At 42.9% G+C, this 18623-nt stretch overlaps 1 protein-coding gene across 1 annotated transcript in view; it reads right to left on the bottom strand.

Annotated features, from left to right (window-relative positions):
• Positions 1-18623, bottom strand: part of VPS53 (VPS53 subunit of GARP complex) — a 129056-nt gene continuing 110433 nt past the window's right edge. Inside the window, exons 19-22 of the mRNA XM_040243825.1 lie at positions 18157-18226; positions 4663-4800; positions 2467-2571; positions 1-2019 (exon numbers count right to left, since the gene is read on the bottom strand). Coding sequence (XP_040099759.1) covers positions 1849-2019; positions 2467-2571; positions 4663-4800; positions 18157-18226 — 484 coding nt within the window. The 3' untranslated portion in view covers positions 1-1848. The remainder of the gene's footprint in view (positions 2020-2466; positions 2572-4662; positions 4801-18156; positions 18227-18623) is intronic.

The following is an 18623-nucleotide window of genomic DNA, read 5'->3' on the forward strand; positions in this document are numbered from 1 at the left end:
ACCACATAAGGTAACTTCCAAGTTTTCTTTTTTTTTTGAAGTCTAGAGAAAGTAGAGGGAAGGAGCCAGTACAATATCTAATTTAGCTGAACAGCAGAGTTGTTAGCTACTGTTTTGATCAATGAGGGCTCCTTTATATATATTATTTCAAAGTGACAATAATAAATAAATCTTCCGTTTAGGGCCTAGTCATCAAAACAAAGGAGAATCCTAGTCTGGACGGGGACAGCATGATTTCTGCCATGGTCCCTCCATCAACACAAACTCAAAATTCAAGATGCTGGCTATGAGCAAAAAAACATTTTTACTGTTTGGGTACCAGGTCAATTATACAGTAATTACACTTGCTTACAGTCAGAAAAAAAAATACCCATTTGTGAAAATGTGCAATAGGAAATCTTCAATAAAGCAAGTTCCTATTATAACGGTTCTTCATAAGGAGTAAATATTATAATCATAATGGAACTTTTCACAACTGTATGCTGGGCGCTACTCCAGACTTCCAGACTGATTGATTCACAACCTCCAGGCATTTGTACTTGTGAAAATAAAAAGGGCCTCAGGTGATGCTGATGCAGACCCCCAGTGGAGAAACAGGCTCTGTCTGTACAGGACATACACACAGCATTCAGCTCCCATTAACAAGACACTTAACGTAACTCCTACTGACATCTGTTGGCTCCTTGGAGATTACTGACAGTGTAATAAATCAAGAAAGCAACTTCTCTGGCTGTGACCACCTGGGGCTGGTGGTGGTGGAGGAGAAACAGTGCCTTGACATCTCAATGCCATTATGGAGATGTCCAGAAAGTGACTCCTTGTGAAAGAACCACAAAAAGAAGTGTGGATCTGTAAACACCAAGAGTGACAAGAACCAGGTGCGGGAGTCCACTGGCGTTTCCAGCTTCCCGGGCCGATGACAGACGGCTAAAGTGGCTGCCTGGAGATGGGCCCGTCACCCCTTCTTTCAGGAGTGAGAAGAGAACATTAACCTCAATTAGCATGGGCTGGATAACTTTCCCAGAGCAGCACCATGGCTGTCTGGGCAGAGGGAAATCTGTTGACTGAGCTGCCTGGGAGACCCACTGTGCTCCTCCCTACTCTTTCTGCATTTTTCTTTTTTTGGGCTGCAAGGTTTACTTCCCGCTATTTTATTTTCTTATTTGGCCACATGGCACGTGGGATCTCAGTCCCCTGACCAGGGATTGAACCTACACTCCCTGCACTGGAAGCTCAGAGTCTTAACCACTGGACCACAAGTCCCCTTGCACTTTTCTTACTTAGCCATCCTTTCCTCATAGGGCTCAGCTAAAGGCCACACCACTCTCTTCCGCCACATCTATCATCTGCCATTTCATCACTGGAGCCCTAGAGCCAAACCTAGAGGACATCTCTTAGGGGTCTGGCTGCAGAGGGCACCTCCAACAGCTGCAGGTGGGGGAAGCTGTGAGAGCCCAGCTCTCTGGCCCACAGTGCTAGGACAGAACAGGGAAGGGAACAGGGCCATAGCCATAGAGGGTGGGACTGTGCGGGTGAGGCTGCAGAGTCAGGGATGACTGGAGCAGTCGGGAGCAACTGGAGAACAGCCAGTGAAGCCCAGGAACCGTCTTTACCCACTGCGGCCTCTGCTACAGGAATCAGAGATTGCCTCCAGTCCTTACTTGGCCTCTCCCATTAGGCAGGAATTAAGACAAGGCATGGGAGCGACCCAGGAATGACCCAAACATCCCAGAAAGTTTCAGGACTGATGATCTGAGGATCTGGGGAGCACAGGAGATGTGAGGGGCGTCCGGGGATCCGGTTGCGGGTGGCTCACCGGCCAGGGGGAAAAGTGCCCCCTGGGTGCTCTTACAGTCTCTTTTTAATCAGTTTCTCCAGTTTGCGGATGCGCGAGGACTCCTGTTCTGGAGTTGGAGCCAGGAGGGACAGGGAGCTGGAGCCTTCGGGTCCTGAGGGCGGGGCGGGGAGCCTCTGGCGGAAGAGCTCCAGCATGCTGCTCTGCTCACTCCGCTTCAGCCCCTGAGGTGGAGACAAAGGAGGGTGATGGCAGGTCTGGCCCCCAAAGACCCAAGGGCAAGTGCAGTATCTGGTATTCACTAGGCTGAGGATTAGTGCTTTCTCCAGGGTAGGTATTAGCCCTAGGTAGTAGCCTGGGAGAGAAGCAGGGGAGGAAGAAAAGGCAGAAGGAGAGGAGAGAAAGGGCTGAGAGGGCAAGTAGCCAGGCAGCAGGATGAGGGAGGGCAGCCTCCTCTCCTCGCAGCCCCGCCAAGCCCAGCTACCCGCCATCAGGAGGTGATGGGGAGCATGGTCATGGGCCCTGGTTCCCCCTCCTCAAATGGTTTCTTGCAGCCTGGGCCCAGCAGGGGGACTTTGAGGAGGCCCCCCAGGGGTCTGTACTCCACCCCCCAGTGAGTCACAGAGTGTGAGAAGGATGCACCCAGGGACAGAACAAGATGCTGAGCTCACCTTCATGTCCAGGATCTTCTGGAAGGTTTCTGTGTTGCAGTCTGTCAGGAGCTTGATGTAATTGTCCACAAATACCACCAACGGCTCGTGAGGGGCCATCACAACCTGTGAGGGAGAGAGGAGAGTCAGGCCTGCCGGACATGCTTATGATCCAAGGCAGCAGAGCATCTTCTCCAGAAATGTCCTGACAGCCTGTTTCATCTCAGCATTCAGTTACAGCAATGCTTCCAGTCAAACCCGTCAAGCCTAAAGAAAATCAACCCTGAATATTCACTGTAAGGACTGATGCTAAGGCTCCAATACTTTGGCCACCTGATGCGAAGAGCCAACTCATTAGAAAAGACCCTGATGCTGGGAAAGATTGAAAGCAGGAGAAAGAAGGGGGCAACAGAGGAGGAGACGGTTGGATGGCATCACTGACTTAATGGACATGAGTTTGAGCAAGCTCCGGGAGATCGTGAAGGACAGGGAAACCTGGTGTGCTGCAGTCCATGGGGTCACAGAGAGTCAGACATGACTTAGCGACTGAACAACAACACAATGCTTCCTAAGGTTGCTAAATCAAAAATGTCACCTGAATTGCTTTTTAAGTACAGATTCCTATGTCCCTCCTCTGAAGATTCTAAATCATAGAGCCTGGGGAGGAGTCCCACGTGTCTTTTAAAAATAGCAAGACCACAGGAAACACTGTTGCAGGGCCCCCTGTCTGGGACATTTCCTGGGTTTCTGGTACCTGCTCCTTCTGTCCTGACGTATCGTTGTTCCCAAGTGAAGTGTTGTGTCCGATCCTTCGCGACCCCATGGACTATACAGTCTATGGAATTCTCCAGGTCAGAATACTGAAAGGGGTAGCCTTTTCCTTCTCCAGGGGATCTTCTCAACCCAGGGATTGAACCCAGGTCTCCCATATTGCAGGCGGATTCTTTTCCAGCTGAGCCACAGGGAAGCCCTGGTTCCCAAGGGATGGCCTCAACAAGCATTGAGCTAAGTGGATTTTCTCAAGAACAAAAACTCCACAACAGCCTCAGTGTTTCCAAGACTTAAAATCGGGAACTTCATATAACTACATCCACTTCACATACCAGGGCTTCCCTGGTGGCTCACTGGTAAAGAATCCACCTGTCGATGCAGGTGATCCCTGGGTCTCGAAGATCCCCTGGAATAGGAAATGGCAACTCACTCCAAGATTCTTGCTGGAGAATCCCATGGACAGAGGAGCCTGGTGGGCTACAGTCCATGGGGTCGCAAAAGAGTCAGACACGACTCAGTGACTAAACAACAACAACAACTTCACGTGCCACCAGCGGGAGAGCCCTGGCATCAAAACCCTTGTGTTCATAGTCATTTGGTTTTCACTGTGGGGGTCCGGTTTTCTTCCTCCAGTAGGTTTACTACCAGCTGGGGAAGAAATGGATTAGGCTGCTTTCAGTTTCCTTAGGTCAAAGCCCAAGGTCTGTGGAGGCCCCTCGCCTGGTCCAGCCACATCAGGGCCCGCCGTGACTTCCCACTCCTCCATCATTTGAGCCTTTCTGCTTGCAGACTGACCTGAAGGGCCTGGGGGCTGTGGCCTTCTAAGAGCATCCCCTGACAGCTCCATTTGTTCTCCAGCCTTCTCTCCCCTCCCCAGTAGGCTCCCTCTGCACTTGACAAGTCCAGGTGGAAATCAGATGCAGGAGTTTAAGGCGTCAGACATTCTTAGCATCATCACCCCACATATATTTTGTTAAATGGGGTTTTAGAAAACCATTTGCTGATTAGAATCAGCTATGTGACATTTGTTCGAAGTTCCTATAAGGTGGCAGAGCCTAGAAAGCCAAGAATGGGAGGAACTGACAGCTGGGAAGCAAAGAGAAGCAGAGCAGAGAGACCCTGACTGGAGGCTGATTGAGTGACAATGCCACCCAGCCTTCAATCTTGGCCAAATCTTATTACAAGAGAATCCCATTACAAGAAAGAATCCATTTGTCAGACAGAATTACTGACCCCCACCCGCCCCCCGCAACACTGCACTGCCTTTCAACAATAACTGATGAGGCCAAAGTCTGGTCCAGCCAAAGAATGCAGACAATCTTTTGGGACTGATGGGAATAGGTTCTAACCTGTACTTTTTGAGACTAGTACTCAGTACTGTTTCAAATAAGCAATCAGGTAACTAGGCCCTTTTAACTGAAACCCTAAAGAAGACACAAGTCCCACCTTGAGGATCATCTCTGCGCGGGTCATGCCTTTCACCACGATCTTGGTGTAACTGGCCGGGGCTTTCCTCACCACCTGAGAGCCGATGGAAGGCAGATCAAGCAGGACCATCTTCAGGGAGTGCGTGTCCAGCAGTAGCTGAGGGAAGAGAACAGAACAGTCCCAGCCACTTCACATGGGCACAACACCTAGTGCACTCACACTGATAAATAACATTTTCTTGATATTAAAAATTTTTTTTAATTTATTTTAATTTTTGGCTGCACTGGGTCTTCACTTGTGTGTGTGAACTTTCTCTGGTTGCATCAAGCAGGGGGCTGCTCTTCGTTGTGGTGTGTGGGGCTCTCATTGCAGCAGCTTCTTGTTCTAGCTTGAGGGCTCTAGAGCCTGGGCTCAGTAGTTGTGATGCATGGCATGTGGAATCTTCCCAGACCAGGGATCAAACCCAGATCCCCTGCATTCCATTTAGAAAGCAGTTCAGGATATGTATGAAGAACCTTACAAACATCTTTAAAATTTCTGTTTATTGAACAGGCAAAAAATGGTAACTCCATACTGCTCTATTTTGGGTTTCTCTGGATGCTAGTGAGGACGTAGGAGATTAAGCCAAATTTAAACATCAGTATCTCGGGACTTCTTGGTGGTCCAGTAGTTAAAAATCTGCCTGGACCACCAGGAAGTCCCAAGATACTGACTCTGAGATTTATAATAAAGTAATCAAGACAGTGTGGTACAGGTGAAAGGACAAATAGATCAATTGTGCTGAAGAGAAAGCCCAGAAGTACACTCACAAATATAGTCCACACAAATAGAGTCAACTGATCACTCACAAAGCAGCAAAGGCAATTCAATGGAATAAAGATAGTCTTCTCAACAAATGGTGCTTGAACAACTGAGCACCCATGTGCAAAAAAAAAAAAAAAAAAGAAAGGAAAAAGGAATCTAGACATAGACCTTTCACCCTTCACAAAAACTACCCCAAAATGGATCATAGGCCTAAATGTAAAACATAAAACTATAAAACTTCTAGAAGGTAACATAAGAGAAACCCTAGATGACCCTGGGTATGGTGATAACTTTTTAGATATAAGACCAAAGACATGATCCATTAGAAACTTACATTACCATCTGTAAAATAGATAGCCAATGGGAATTTGTTGTATGTCTCAGGACACTCACACGGGGGCTCTGTATCAACCTTGACGGGTGGGATGGGGAGGGAGCTGGGAGGGAGATTCAAAAGGGAGGGGATATATGTATCCTGATTCATGTTGAGGTTTGACAGAAAACAAAATTCTGTAAAGCAATTATCCTTCAATTAAAAAATAAATAAATTAAAAAAAAACAAAGACATGATCTATAGAGAAATAACTGATAAACTGGTCTTCGTTAAAATGAAAAACGTTTGCTCTCCAAAAGACAATGTCAAGGGGGTGAGAAGGTAAGCTGTAGATTAGGAGAAAGTATTTGCAAAAGATACATCTTATAAAGGACTGTTACCTAAAACATACAAAGATTTTTCAAGAAAAACTCAGCAATAAGAAAACAATCCAACTAAAAAATGGGCCCAAGATCTTAACAGCTACCTCACCAAAGATATATAGATAACAAGTAAGAATTTGAAAAGATCTGATTCTTGAAAATCAGTAAGAAAAAGAACAGCAACCCCAGTAAAAACAGTCCCAACAATGGGGCAGAGATTTGAACAGGCACCTTGCAAAAGTGGAGACACCAGTGCTCATAAGGACTGTGAAATGCTGTGCGTGCCCAGCTGTGTCCAACTCTTTACAACCCCACGGACTGTAGCCCGGCAGGCTCCTGAAACTTAGTTTCACTCGTCACCCGGTAAACACAAATCAAAGCCACAACTGTGTATCATTTTGTACTCATCGGAAACGCAAAAGTAAAAAGGTTGAAATACCAAGTTTGGCACACATATAGTGCAATGAAACTCACACTTAGGATGAGGTATTATAAACTGGTTGAAGCACTTTGGGGGAATTTCAGTACTATTTCCCAGTGGAATTTGTGCATAATCGGTGACACAGTACTCATATCCTTTAACGAAATTCTTGCCCATGTCAAAAAAGGCTCCTTGAATCCACTGTTTGTAAAAGCAAAAGATTGGAAACAGCCTAAATGCCCATCAACGGTGTAGAATGGATGGACAAACAGTACTATATTCAGGCAATGGAACACGACACTGAAGTTAAAGTAAGCGACTCAAAACAACCTATATCTCACAGATAAATCTCAGAAATCATTGTGATGTTGGGCAAAAAAAGCAACTGGGGAAATGATATGTATAGTACCATTTGTATAAAGTTTAAACATTTGCAAAACAAAATTATATATCATTTTTGGATACACACACATGTAACTTATCAAAGCACATATGGGAATGATAAAATCAAAATCAGAATAGTGATTATCTCTGGGCATGGAGGGAGAGGCATGGCAGGGTAGGTCCACAGGGGACTTCAGCCATAATTATAATTTATATAAAAAAGATTTACAGCAAATATAGGACCATGTTAAGATCTGACTAAGCTAAGTGGGAAGCTGATATTCTTGACATTATTTTCTATACTTTTATTAACTGGAACTGTTTTTCCTTCTCTTCTTTTTTCATAGTATGCTATTAAATATCTGAGGCCTAGAAAGGATTCAACTTTATCTTCTATGTAGTAGAATTTCAGCGTCCTGTCAAAATCAAAGCTAGCAGGAAAAAAAAAATCAATGATTATTTAAAAATGTATGGGGATATTTCCTGTTTTTTCTGTACTTTCTACTTCCCAGAGAATATTATATGCATAAATAATTGTACAGTCTTAAGTGACAGGAAGAGTTTTGAATGAACCAGACATAACCCTCTAGTATCTCCCATATTTTGAAAGATAGGACATTCTCAATTCTTGGCCAGTCACAGTAAAATTCTCTCCTCACCAGACAGATGAACAGATGGAAACCTTGGTCTCAGGTTTTACCGGAAGTAATGCAGTCAGAATAGGTGGGAACTAGTCTGACAGACTTCACGGCTGTCACTGGGAAATGAAGGTGAAACGGCCCATTTATCATGAAAATCTGTTGGCTTTCATCTTTGAAAATAGCTAAAAGTTCATCTCCTTATGCGTGAGGCACTGGGCAAGAGGTGGCTGTCAGCCAAATTTGGCTGAGCCTCAGAGAAAAATTTTGGGGGTGATATGGCTCATGTTGTTGGTGGGCTACTGGGGTGCAAAGCTGGCCAGCAGGCTATGCCTGGGAAGGGTCATCGCGCATTAATGGAAAGCTTTGACACCTCTTGGGGGACAACATGACTATCACAGTGATAGAACCTTTGAGCAGACAAAATAAAGGCACACTCCTAGAAGGCAAAGGCCACTTATATAACCCTAAGTTTTTAAATGAGGTGATGTGGAAGAAACAGTTCAGGATATGAGGAACAGGTGGGCCAAGGTGAGGACATGTCTTATTTCTTTCCTTGTTCCTTTTTTTTTTTAAGGTATAACTTTCATAGAGTAAAGTACACAAAGACCAAGTACCCAGCTTGATAATTATTACATATATATACACCCTCTGGGGCTTTCATGGTGGCTCGGACAGTGAAGAATCTATCTGCAATGTGGGAGACCTGCATTTGATCCCTGGGTCGATTCTCCAGGATAGATCCCCTGGAGGAAGGCATGGCAACCCTCTCCAGTATTCTTGCCTAAAGAATTCCCACGGATGGAGGAGCCTGGTGGGCTATAGCCCATGGGATCACAAAGAGTCGGGCATGACTGAGCGACTAAGCACAGCACAGCACATACACCCTACTGCCTAATTAGAGACATGAGACATTTCTCCATCAACAAATGAATGAAGTCAGTGCTCTATGATGACCTACAGGGGTGGGATGGGGGTGAGGTGGGAGGGAGGTCCAAGAGGGATAGATATGTATGCATATGGCTGATTCACTTAATTGCAGAGCAGAAACTAACACAACACTGTAAACTAGTTATACTCCAAAACAAACAAAACAGACGAAAGGATAAAGGAGATGTTGTGTTCACACAATGGAATACTACTCAGCCACAAAAAAATGAAATATTGTCATTTGCAACAACATGGATGGACCCAGACATTATCATACTAAGTGAAGTGAAGTCAAAGACAAACATCATATGATATCACTTATATATAGTGAAATCTAAATACAATAGAAATGAATTTATTTATAAAACAGGAACAGATTCACAGACATAGAAAACAAACTTACGGTTACCAAAGGCGAAAGGTGGGGGCGGGGGGGTGGATAAGTTAGGAGTGTGGGATTAGCAGATGCACATTACTATGGATAAAACAGATAAACAACATGGGACTACTATATAACACAGGGAATTATATTCAGTATCTTATTATAATCTATAATGGAAAAGAATATGAAAAAGACTATATAATTTCATATATGTATATGTACATGTATATAACAGAATCACTTTGCTGGACATCAGCAGCAGTACTTCAATTCCTCTATACTGCAATTAAAAAAATAAATTAAAAAGATGACTTGGGACATTATTTGCATCCCAGAAGGCTTCCTCGGGTTCTCTTCCAATCAATGCTCTCTCTTCCTTCCCAACAAAGGCTACCACTCTTCTGCCCTCTGTGCCTCAGGACTGGTCTGCTGCTCATTAATCTGCTATGAACATTCTTGTACATGTCTTTGGTGGCCACACACGCTCATTTCTCTGGGGGTAGCATCTACGTAGAATTACCGGATCAAGGGGTAGGCATATGTTTAGCTAGTAGAGACTGTCTGATAGTTTTCCAGTTTGGTTGTACTAATTTCCAGTCCTATCAGTAATGCCTGAAAGTTCCAGTTGCTTTACATTCTCACCAACACTTGGTATTCTTGGTCTTTTTTAATTTTAGCTGTTCTGATTCTGTGATTTTAATTTACATTTCCCTAGACAATTAATATGCTTACTGGCGAGCCTCTTTTTGAAGCACCTGTTCAAGCCTTTTGCCATCTTTTCTACTGGCTGATCATCTTTTTTCTAATTGATTTGTTGAGATTTTCTAAAGTACATTTTTCAACTTTATTGAGGAATAATTGACAATACACTTTAACTGCATATGTTTAAAGTGTACAAGGTGATTATTTGATATACATACACTTTGTGCAATGATTACCAAGATCAAGATAATTAACTCTCCTTTTGTGTATGTGGTAAGAATGCTTAAGATCTACTCTCAGCAAATTTCAAGTACATCACACTGTATTATTAATTACAGTCACCATGCTGTACATTAGGTCCTTGGAACTTACTCACCTTAGAATTGAAAGTGTGTACCCTCTGACCTTGGAGAAGGCAATGGCACCCCACTCCAGTACTCTTGCCTGGAAAATCCCATGGATGGAGGAGCCTGGAAGGCTGCAGTCCATGGGGTCGCTGAGGGTCGGACACGACTGAGCAACTTCACTTTCACTTTTCATTTTCATGTGTTGGAGAAGGAAATGGCAACCCACTCCAGTGTTCTTGCCTTGAGAATCCCAGGGACGGGGGAGCCTGGTGGGCTGCCGTCTATGGGGTCGCACAGAGTCGGACATGAGCGAAGCGACTTAGCAGCAGCAGTAGCACCCTCTGACCTCCATCTCTCCATTTCCTGCTTCCCCTAGCCCCTGGCAACTACCATTCGACTCTGTTTCTCTGAAATTGAGTTTTGTTTTTTTTTTTCCTTTTAAGATTCCACACAAGTGATATGTTAGAGATTTTTAAAAGGATATATTTAGAATATGAGTACTCTGTCAGTTACGTATATTGCAAATATCATCTGCTACTTGGCTGGTCTTTTGAGAAAAACAAGTCCTTAATTTTAAGTACTCCAAATAATCTCTTCTTTTACGATTAGTACTTTTAATGTTTTGTTAAGGGATCTCTGCCTAACCCAGTCATAAAAATATTCTCCTTTTATCTTCCAGAAGTTTTGTTGTCTTATCTTTCATTTTCAGAGCTATAATCCACCTGGAGTTGGTTTTTTTTTTTAATTTGAGATAAATTCACCTTTTAAAAGTGTACTGTTCCGTTCCAGACATCTCATCATGCCACAAATAAATTCCATGGCCATTAGCAATCGCATCTCTTTCTCTCCTCTCCTCCAGCCTTTACCAACCAGTAGTCTGCTTTCCGTCTTGCGGATTTGCCGGCTCTGGACATTCCATATAAATGGAATCATACGTTCTGTGACCTTTTGTCTATGATTCTTTCACTTAGCATAATGTTTTCAAGGCTCATCTATGTTGCGGCATGAGTAAGTACTTCATTTCTATTTACAACTGAATGATCTTGCCTTGTAAGATTAAGCCACATTTTGTTTATCCATTCATCAACTGAAGGGCATTTGAGTTGTTTCTACTTTTTGGCTATTATGAATAATGCCACTCTGAATATCTATGTACAACGGTTTACATGACACACTTTTCCAGTTCTTTTGGGTTTCTACCTAGGAGTGGAATTGCTGGGTTATATGGTAACTCCATGCTTAACATTTTGAGAAAAGGTCAAACTGTTTCCCCAAATGGTTGCAGCATTTTGCATTTCCACCAGCAGCGTATGAGGGTTCTATTTTCTCCACATCCTCACTGGAACTGATTTTTTTTTTTTGGGAACTGACTTTTGTATATGGTGTGTGGTTGGGGTCAAGATTAATTTTTTTCTGGGACTTCCAAAAACAGAAAAACATAAAACAGAAGTAATACTGTAACAAATTCAACAAAGACTTTAAAAATGGCCCACATCAAAAAATTCCTTACAAAAAATAAAGATTAATTTTTTTCCCACGTGGATATTCAATTACCCAGCACTGTTTACTGAAAAGACCATCCCTCCCCAACTGAATTATAGGGCTGCTTTTGCCATAAATCAAGTGTCTCTGTACGTGTGGGTCAATTTCTGAACTCCATTCCTTTCTGTTGGCCCATTTGTCCCTGTGTGCTTAATTACTTTAGCATTAAAAGCAGCCCTGGTATCCTGAAGTTTAAATCCTCCAACTCTGTTCTCTTTCTTAAGAGTTATTTCAGCTATTTCTGGTCTTTTGCATTTCCATCCAACTTTTAGAATCCGATTATCAATTTACATTCACACCCACAAGCACCCATCCCACCCCTGCTGGGATTTCACTCTATCTATAACTTTGAAAGAATTGACATTTTAAAAATACTGAGTTCATGGGACTTCCCTAGAAGTCTAGTGGTTAAGACTCTGCTGCCAGTGCAGGGAGTATGGGTTCAGTCCCTGGTTGGGGAACTAAGATCCCACATGTCATGCAGAGTGACCAAAAAGTTAAAAAAAAAAAAAAAAAAAAAAGTATTGAGTCTTTTAACATATGAACATGGACCTTCCTGTCATTTTAAAGATTTTCCTTAATATCTCAATACTGTATCATTTTTTGTGTAGAAGACTCACACATTTTAAAAATACTACCTAGATTTTACTGTATATGGTTTCATTAAAAATTTTTAAATTGTTTGTTTAAATTGTTTGTTGCTGGTATATACAAACATTGAAAATAATTTAAATACTGACCTTATATTGGACCCCACCTACTAAATTTCTATTCTAATAGTCTGTCTATAGATTCTTCTGGATATTGTCAATCACAGTCATGTTCTCTGTAAAATGTGAAAAATAACAGCTTTGTTTTTTCCCTTCTAATTGTATACCTTTTATTTCTTTAAAATTTTATTTTTTGCCTTATTTTCCTGGCCAGGACTTCAAGGGCAACGTGGGACAGAAATATTGACAGTAGACATCCTTGTCTTGTTCCTAATGTCAAGAGAAAAATCTTTCTATATTTGACCATTAAGCGTGATGTTTACGGCAATTTTTTTCCCTATTAACTGATTCATTTCATTCATGAGCTTGCTTGGTCCTCCCATCTCCAGGACCTTGATGATCCTGCCATGCGCATAAACCCCTGTGGAGTGTGGCTGTGCCTGTCTCTTTGCTCTGTGTGGCACAAAGGGAGGCTCCTTTTCGACTGAGTGATAGAGGAGGCTTCAAGTTCTTGGTGGACAGGATGGTCTCATAAAAGTCAAGATGGGCCAGAGCTAATGAGACAGAGAAAAGTGAGTGGTTAGGGAGTGAAGTGATTCAATAAGCTCCTTCTAGAAGGGCTGAACAAAAGGGAGAAAGCTCTACAGTGTGCACAGACACACAACCACATTGAAAAAAAAGGAAGGAGAAAGTTTAGCTTTTCTGAACACACATTCCATAATCAGAAAATCTAGAAGGAACTTACTTTAAGCACTAATTGAGTTTTGTGTCATTTCTCAAAATAAAATTTTATTGTGGATATCACTTAAGTGGGTATTATGTGAGGGTGGACCACTATATTAAAAAAAAAAAATCTTGTTATTATGGAGAGTTTCAAACATGTATGACATAAACAGAAGAATACAGTGAATCCTTATGCAGTCGGTTGTATTAACCAGAGACATTCTCACATGCTCATCTCAGTTCATCTATGCCTACAATACACTGGCTCTCAGCTGGGGAAGGGGGGTGTTAGTTCATCCTCCCACCCCAGGCCTGGATATCTGGCAATGTCTGGATGCATTTTTGGTTGTCAACATTGGCAGGGTATTACTGACAACTAGTGGGTAGTGGTAAGGGATGGTGCCAAACATCTTATAATGCACAGGGCAGCCCCACAACAAAAAAGATTCTCTAGCCCCAAATGTCAATAGTGCAGAGGCTGAGAAACCCTGCTGCAACCACTCCCTGTCCCTCACTTAATTTTTCTGAGGTTAAATTTACATACACTGAAATGTACAATTTTTAACTGTACAGTTTCGACAAATGGATTTATCCATGTAAACCATCACATATGTTTCTGTATATACCCTTTTAAAATAAAATTACCTTTAACACATTTTCTTCTATTCCTAGCTTGCTGAGGTTTTGTCGTTCTTTTAAAAAATGGTCATTTACATGTATTAAATTTTATTAGTACACTTTTCCCCCCCCAAAGGAGTGCTTAAAAACACCCTGGGTCCTTTTCCTGACACAACAGTGAGCTGCTTCCTCTGTAAGTTTGTGCAAATGGATTCCATTTCTACTGTGTGCTTGGTCATACATACTGTGGCCAAAAGACTAATTAATGACCCTGCAAATCCCACAAGATTCTCTGAAAATCACAAACTAGCAAGAAGCATGACAAATACTGGTATGGTTCAGTTCCGCATGCCCTTGCAATTGCTCAGGCAGACTCTGGGGCCCAAAGAGAAGTAATTTACTTTATACAGTGATCAGGGAAAGAATCAAGAGCAGGAAAATGTCTCCTTTACTATTTTTGACACAAGTATTAAAATGCAATCTAAAATTAGGATCTAGTACCTTTGTGGCAGAGGCCTCTGAGATTAGGCCTCAATCCTTGACTCTCACAGCTTTTGTTAAACTTGGATTACAGCTGCTATAACACTTGTGACAGGATCTGTTTCATCAAGACTTTTTTCTTTCTTTTTTTTAAGCAGGAGTTTCAACAATTTTTTAAAAAAAATGTGAACCATTTTCTAAAGTCTTTATTGAATTTGTTATGATACTGCTTCTGTTTTATGTTTTGGTTTTTTGGCTGAGAAGCATGTGGGATCTTAGCTTCCCGACCAGGGAGTGAACCCGTACCCCTGCATTGGAAAGTGAAGTCTTAATCACTGGGCCACAAGGGAAGTCCCAGAATCTGTTTTAATCTATGAACTTCTCTCTGGTAACTTCCAGTTTCCTGTGGTTTTGCTGCTTGAGTGATCATGCCTCCAGCTCCATGACTGCATGGGCTTCTAAGCTCAGATACTCCGGCAAGCACGGACCCCAGCTAAACCTGAACTTCACGTGGGGATCTTCCAAGGGCCACGATGCCCTATAGTTCCTACTCATGGCCTCCCCGCCCTCACCCGAGGCAGGGCCTATTGAGATCTATGCTCCCCTGCCACCCACTCACGTTTGTCTGGGGTCTGATGAAGTCAAAAGCCAGTTTCCAGATGGTTTTCTCATTCACATCTCAAAGCAGAATACTGGCCAAACTGATATTTTTCTGAAGATGCGGGCTTTTGGAGTCTGAGTTGATTATTTTAACATTCTTTTAGAGAAAGGAAAATCTGAGGAAAATAGATATGACATTGGATTCATGTGACAAGATGAAAATAGCATGGTTGCTGGACACTAAATCAGCTTGCAAGGCCTGGGCAGAGCTGCAAGCTCATGGAAACACGTTCCCAATGAGTCAACTCTGTTCCAGGGGCTTCATCAACTCTAGAGACTTGAGAAAATTAGTTTCTAGAGACTAGAAACAGAATCCAAAGCTTCTCTTGGACACACTGAGAGCAACCACTCTACGTCCTCTCTCATCACACAGAGCAGTGAGGTGAACAGAGGGTCCTCGGTGAACACGTGCTCATGAAGCTGGATGTGCTGGGGCATTATTCTGCTGTTTCCCGAAGAGAGGGGTCATTCTGTGCTTATGACGTGCAAGCGGCAAGAATTTCCAAACACTGAAACTCTACACTCAGACGCAGTCGATCAGTGTCTGAATCCACACAACCTCCCAGGACGTTTGCTGAAACAATGCTTCTGACTCTGCTAAGCTGGTCAGCCAGACAGCCCACGTCAAGCATTGACTAGATGTTTCCATGTGAGAAGACAGGCGCTGACAGAGAAACAAACTATTAATAGTAAGAGCTGGCATTTGTCGAGGGCTTCCCATGTGCCTGATGTTGGGTCAAGCACTTTGGTGCATTATTGTTATTCAGTCACTAAGCTGTGTCTGACTCTGTGACCCCACGGACTGCAGCAGGCCAGGCTTCCCTGTCCTTCACTATCTCCTGGAGCTTGCTCAAACTCACATCCATTGAGTCAGTGATGCCATCCAACATCTCATTCTCTGTTGCCCCCTTCTCCTCCTGCCCTCAGTCTTTCCCAGCATCAGGACCTTTTCCAATGAGTCGGCTTTCTGCATCAGGTGGCCAAGTATTAGAGCTTCAGCATCAGTCCTTGCAATGAATATTCAGGGTTGATTTCCTTTAGGATTGACTGGTTTGATCTCCTTGCTGACCTTCTTCGGTACATTATCTTGTTTAATCCTCACAACTATCCTGTGAGGTGGTACTGTGACTATCCCCATTTTATAGATAAGGAAACTAAAGCCCTTGAAGAGTAAGTAACTTGTCTAAAGACAAACAGCTGCTGGGTGGCAGAGACAGGATTCAGCATCAGACCTTAGCGATTCTGGAGCCCATAACTTTAAGGCTCACACCTACTGCCTTGCTATAGTGTAGGAAGGCTGCTCACTTACAAAAAGAGTATAAAACATACAGCACTTACGAGATTCAAGAGATGCCTATTATTCACAGGTATTACCTCTCTGGCTTTGATACTTTTTGATGGACCCGTGATACACCAGGGCACATGCTGACCTGCCGCCCTCCTGAGGCCTGACTCAGACCAGCACGGCCAAGGGCCCAGGGTTGGGGCAAGTCATGGAGCTAGGAGAGCCACCACCCAGTCAACTAAGCCAGTGGAAGAGCAGGAGTTATGGAAATGCCTTGAATTATATATTCTCCTTACTTAAAAATGTAGTTATTTCAAATATAGAAAGCAACTGAAATCAGTTCAGTATTGCTGAATAAAGGTCTACAGAGGATTTATTTTAATGAATATAAAGGTATCATACATGATCAGTACATGAACAGTCTGCATCTAAGTAAGTGTTTTTAAATAATTAGGGGCTGGGGGACCATACTCAATATTTTGTAATAACTTCTAAGGGAAAAGAATCTGAAAAAGAATAGATATATGTATACATATAACTGAATCATTTTGCTGTACACTTAAAACTAATACCACATTGTCAATCAACTGTACTTCAATTAAAAACAAAGAACAACTAAACCTTCAAAAATAATGAGAATAAAGGCAAACTGAGCCTTCTGTTTACATTTGTATGAAGATTAAGGAGCTACAATTAAATGGCTTGAACAATTATAAACAAACAGAAAATGAATTAGGGGCTGAATATTATTGTTTGTTTTTAAAGGAGCTTAAACTGTTCTCCACACTCAAGCTGTTCAAATTACAGAGTGTGAACAGGTGGTATCTGAGCAGAGGCAACTGCCATGGCACCCAATTCAACTCAGCAGTGCTGAGGCAACACCATCTATGTAGACATGTCTTGAGGCACAGAATTCAAGTGAGCAGGGTGGGGCTGATGGGGGAAGACTTGCTGGGTGAGATGAACAGAGCTTCTCCGTATCAAAAAGATGAGCCTGTCTTTGCTTGCTGCTCGTAGGTGGTCTCTGCCCCAGCCACTAGGACCCAGAATAACCAGGAGCTACTGTGGCTCCCTCTGCCCAGCTGCTTTCTTCCTAGTCCTCTTCCAACCATCCAACCTAAAGCCACTACTCCTCATAGAACAGAGAATATACAGAACATAAATATGTAAAGAATATATTTAGGGACTTCCCTGGTAGCCCAGTGGTTAAGAATCTGTCTTGCAATACACTTCCCTGGGGGCTCAGACAGGAAAGAATCAGCCTGCAATGCGGGAGACCCACGTTTGATCTCTGGGTTGGGAAGATTCCCTGGAGAAGAGAATGGCTACCCACTCCAGTATTCTTGCCTGCAGAATTCCCTGGACAGAGGAGCCTGAAGGGCTACAGTCTATGGGGTTGCAAAGAGTCAGACACGACCGAGCGACTAAAACACTTTCACTTTGCAATGCATGAACATGGATTTGATTCATGGTTGGGGAACTAAGATCCCATGTGCTGTGGAGAAACTCAGCCCACATGCCACAACTACTTAAACCTGCCCACTGCAACTAGAGAGTCAGTGTACTGAAACAGAAAGATTCCACGTGATACATGGAAAATTCCATGTGCTGCAACTAACACCTGAAGCAGCCGAATGAATGGATAAATAAGTATTTTAAAAGAATACTTCTCTATAAAAATATGACGGGAAAATTCCATAGACAGTGAAGCCTGGTAGGCTACAGTTCATGGGGCTGCAAAGAGTCGGACACGACTGAGCAGCTGAGCAAGCGGCACATAAATACATAAAGAATATAATGAATATCATGCTCCTAAGGTATTCTTTCAGATAACCTAGCTTTATACCCTGCATACTGAGGTGAAAATGATCTTCTAACTTATTTGTTACTTGTATTTCATCTGTCTTTTCTTACTAGACTGTAAACATCATGAAGGGGAGGTCTTGTCTGCCTGTTCACTGTGGTATGTCCTGTCCCTAGAATAAGGCCCAGGTACTTAGGGGGTGTGCTCAATGGGAAAAAATGCTTTAAATAAATGGATGAATGAATTAAGCTGCCAGATCATCATTCTGTCCTCAACCAGGGGAAACTGGTGGTTTTACTTTTACCTAGTGCCTCTGGACTAGAAAGATATGCGGTTTGATCCACAATAAAAGCGAGGGGAACAGCCCTATACCAGCTTCATCTCACCTGTTCTGCCCCCACCATGCTGATTGGCTTGCACTTGAAGAGGTGGGTGATGAACTTGGGAATGAAGGAGCTGTGGATAAAAAAGAAGTGACAGATTAGGTTCATTTTCTCTTTGGTAAAGAACTGCAGAAACTTTTGTTTTTTTTAAGTTCTTATACTTCCTTCTGAAGAAAATGAAGAATTAAAGTAGATATTCTTATGTCCTACCAGCATGGATTCTTTTTTTTTCTCCCTCTAATGAAAGCCCTGGTTTTATTTAGGTAAATCTGGCCTTGAGATGCTGGGGAAAAGCTGATTCCTCCTAAACAACAGAGGTGGATTCTAATTAGCCTCAGCCAGGCAGAGCATGGGGTTCCTTGGGTGACTGCTGCTGGTGCTGACAATTTGAGGACATGATCCAAGCCAGCGGGAGGGAAGGACTTCACTGCACAGCGGGGGCAAGACTCTCTTCTTTCTCAGCCTGTTTG

Source organism: Oryx dammah, unplaced genomic scaffold (assembly GCF_014754425.2).
Source record: "Oryx dammah isolate SB20612 unplaced genomic scaffold, SCBI_Odam_1.1 HiC_scaffold_8, whole genome shotgun sequence".
In the NCBI taxonomy this organism is placed as follows: Eukaryota; Metazoa; Chordata; class Mammalia; order Artiodactyla; family Bovidae; genus Oryx; species Oryx dammah.